Here is a 3,408-nt window from a genome sequence, read left to right as displayed (position 1 = left end):
CACGCCGCTCTACGGCAATCCGGAGACAAGACAATTTGGCATTATGTGTTTTATGCTTGAAAACAAGGGTTAATAGAGTAACCCTACTGAGTCACACCCTTTGCTCTGGAGGTATCTAGCGGGGGGTAGTTTATTCTACTCTTCTACACATTGTTGACAAGGTCAGTATTTATTGGCCATCCCCAGTTACCCATGAGAAGGTGATGGTTGGCCACCTTCTTGAACAGCTGCAGCACATGTGGTGAAAGCACTCTCGTGATGCTGTTAGTTAAGTCGTTCCAGGATTTTGGTCCACCATGAAGTGATGAAAGGGACATGCACAAAGTCAAGATGAGGGGGATCTTTGAGGTGATCTTCGAGCCAAGCCCTTTCTGCTCTTGCTTTTCTAAGTGTGGCGGTGATGAATCTGGGAGACGCTGGAGATGCAGCCTTGGTGAGTTTTTGAAACGCGTCCTGTGGAGAGCTCACACTGCACCCAAGGTGTGTCAGTGGTGGAGGAAGTGGGTGATCTCATGTGATTTGTTCAACAAATGAACTGATCTTGCCCCACCCCCCACTGATGCAAGTCAACACATTGTAACATTTCCAAAAGCACCTGTCACTTCACAAGGAAGGTACTTGTTTTTAGGGATGGGAGTTTCAGCGAGGAAGGGACATGAACATGTATAAAAGGCACAACAATGGGGGTAATATGTCGAAACAATTCGGGGGAAATTTCACAAGCCTTTCTTTGTAATGGTTTGTGAGCAACTGGACTGTGATTCAGATGTCCCAGCAAAAAGACTAATTGCAGAGTAACATTGTCCGTAATGTTTGTTTCATCCAAGTACCACAGTGCATGCTCAGAAACGGCCGTTCATACAGACACGCAAATGCTCTCTCCGTGACATGAGGCTTATTAGAGCCCAGCAATAGGCCGTGGCTTGGTACAAGCCTGTTCCAAGCAATGATTGGCACCAAAGAGACAATGGTGGAATGGTACAGTGAGTCACTTGACAACTGGTAAGAGAGAGCGAGCAGCTGGCGGTCAGCGTGTATCACCGACTGGCACTTGTAGAGGTAAAGGGGTGGAAGTTCATTAGAGAGACAATATGGCAAATAGGGAGGCCCCATACCTGGTCCTAAATTGGGCCTCTTGTCTCATTAATGACCCCCTGAACAGACAATTTGACTGTTGAGGAGAACAATTTTCAGGATGACTTCCTCACTGTGTAACTACCTTTAGAACGGTTATACAACTTGAATTAACCATTCCTGAATGTTGCTACTACTTTACCACAAATCGCTTTCAATGGCAATTTACACTGGGATTCTAGAGTCTGTTTCCTCACCTCCCTCAGTTTTGTCCCTTTTTCTAAAATATTGTTCATCTCTCAGTCTTGAGGAAGTTTATACACTGCCTGCATGCTCTGGACAGATGATGCCTGCCCAGGCCAAACTGTTTTTGTTTAAAATGTAGTCTATCCAGGAGAAAGAGGACTATCACAAGACACCTGGTGAAAATCCAAAGCGTCACAGGAATACTTTAAGTGCACACACCATCGCAGAAGAGCAACAAAATGGATGCCCCTACTATAACTTTCTTCCGGTTATATTTTGACCAAGTATGAGCTTTGCAAAATGTTCCTAAGGGAATATATTGTGTCAAGGGATAGCAACATTGGAAATACTATATGAAGAAAGACCAAGATACATCTGAGTATCAAAGTATCTAAGGCAGCACGGTGGCATAATGATTAGCACAGCTGCCTCACAGCGCCAGGGTCCCAGGTTCGATTCCCGGCTTGGGTCACCGTCTGTGCGGAGTCTGCACGTTCTCCCCGTGTGCGCGTGGGTTTCCTCCGGGTGCTCCGGTTTCCTCCCACAGTCAAAGATGTGCAGGTGAGGTGGGTTGGCCATGCTGAAGATTCGCCTTGGTGTCCTTGGGATATGAAGATTTGGGGTGGGGTTGTGGAGCTAGGACATGGGAGTGGGTCTAGGCAGGCTGCTCTTTCAGAACTTCGATGCAGACTCCATGGGCCGAATGGCCTCCTTCTGCACCGTAGGAATTCTATGATTCTAAATTTGTCTCCTGTTACCCCAGCACAATGATAATGGAGTTTTATGACGAATCAAAACAATCAAATTCTAACAAGTGTTGGACCTCGACAATCAGGTGAGCAAACCACCAGTCGCGGAGAGCTTTATGAACTATAGATTTTATTTACCAAATTGTCTCTGAACCTGTAGTTTACCCAATGGGCCTGGTGGTACTTTCTTCATTCTGATTGGAGACGCCTGGGTTTCTGAAGAAGATGCTTTTCAATTTGTTGAAAAAAAGCTCCCTGAACCTGTCCCCCAACAGGAAGTAGAAAATGGGGTTGGTGATGGAGTTGAGGAAAGCTATGGGCCTTGTGATAGTGTAAGCAGCCTTGACACCAAGTTTGCCACATTCAGACAGACCGTTGTTCTTCAATCTGGAAGCGATGCGGACATTGCGCATTAGGTGATAAGGGGTGAAGAATATCAAGAAAATGACAATGGCCAAAATGACCAGTGTAAGGGGCTTCTCCACCTGAATCTTGGTGCGCTGTTGCTGTATTTTCTTAAGGCCGCGAGCAGTTTCCATGTAAAAGAAAAGCATGGCACTGAGTGGGATGAGAAAACCAAAAACCGTGAGGAACATGCTGTAAATCAGATTGCGGGTGGCGTCTCCTGAGCTCGCATAATCTAAACACTTGAGGAAGGAGTCGCTTTCTGTGCTGTTGATAGCATCAGCATGGATGAAGACGAATATCGGCACCAACTCCACTGTTACAAATGTCCAAATACCAAGACAGATGATAATGACGTTCCCCTTTTTTTGAAAGGAGTGAAGCTTCAATGGCCTCATCACTAGCAGGTACCGGTCAAAACTGATGCAACAGAGAAAGAGGATGCTGGTGTACATGTTAGTGTGAAGGATGTATCTATTTAATACGCACATTACCTGGCCAAAGGTCCACTCGTTGCCTTTGCCGTAATAGGCTACTAGCATGGGGAGGGTGCAAATGAAAGTCAAGTCTGAGATGGAAAGATTGAAAAGGTAAATATTGCTGCACTTCCAGTCCTTCAGGCAGAATATATAGCCCCAAATCACAGAGAGGTTGCCTATGAGTCCTAAGATGAACTCTATTCCGTACATGGTCGGAAGGTAATACTTCTCCAGCTGAGAATTGATGTTCAAACACGTGTCATTTGTTTCCTGGAAGTCAAGAAAAAAACAACAGACATACGTTAGGGGCATAGAAAAAGGATTCAATAACATGTGATAAAAACATCATGTAGTTTTAGAGAAATCCTTTTGATATTAAAGATGCAATGATGTTGAACTACATTTACCATTTCAATGTCTTCGTGGTACAATAGGTTCAGCGTATCAGGGGACAA

The 3,408-nt window shown here is 45.1% G+C and overlaps 1 protein-coding gene across 1 annotated transcript; it reads right to left on the bottom strand.

Annotated features, from left to right (window-relative positions):
* Nucleotides 1–2,230: 2,230 nt before the first annotated feature.
* On the bottom strand, nucleotides 2,231–3,168 carry LOC140389270 (succinate receptor 1-like). The gene has a single exon (XM_072473450.1). The coding sequence runs from the start codon at nucleotides 3,161–3,163 to the stop codon at nucleotides 2,231–2,233; it is 933 nt and encodes a 310-aa protein (XP_072329551.1). The 5' UTR covers nucleotides 3,164–3,168.
* Nucleotides 3,169–3,408: the final 240 nt, after the last annotated feature.

This window comes from Scyliorhinus torazame, chromosome 14 (genome assembly GCF_047496885.1).
Source record: "Scyliorhinus torazame isolate Kashiwa2021f chromosome 14, sScyTor2.1, whole genome shotgun sequence".
Classification (NCBI taxonomy): Eukaryota; Metazoa; Chordata; class Chondrichthyes; order Carcharhiniformes; family Scyliorhinidae; genus Scyliorhinus; species Scyliorhinus torazame.
This window is presented reverse-complemented; position numbering and strand designations above follow the sequence as displayed.

Bases quoted from the DNA above. Each gene is read 5' to 3' on its own strand.
- LOC140389270 (XM_072473450.1), bottom strand. From the start codon at position 3,163: ATGTACGGAATAGAGTTCATCTTAGGACTCATAGGCAACCTCTCTGTG.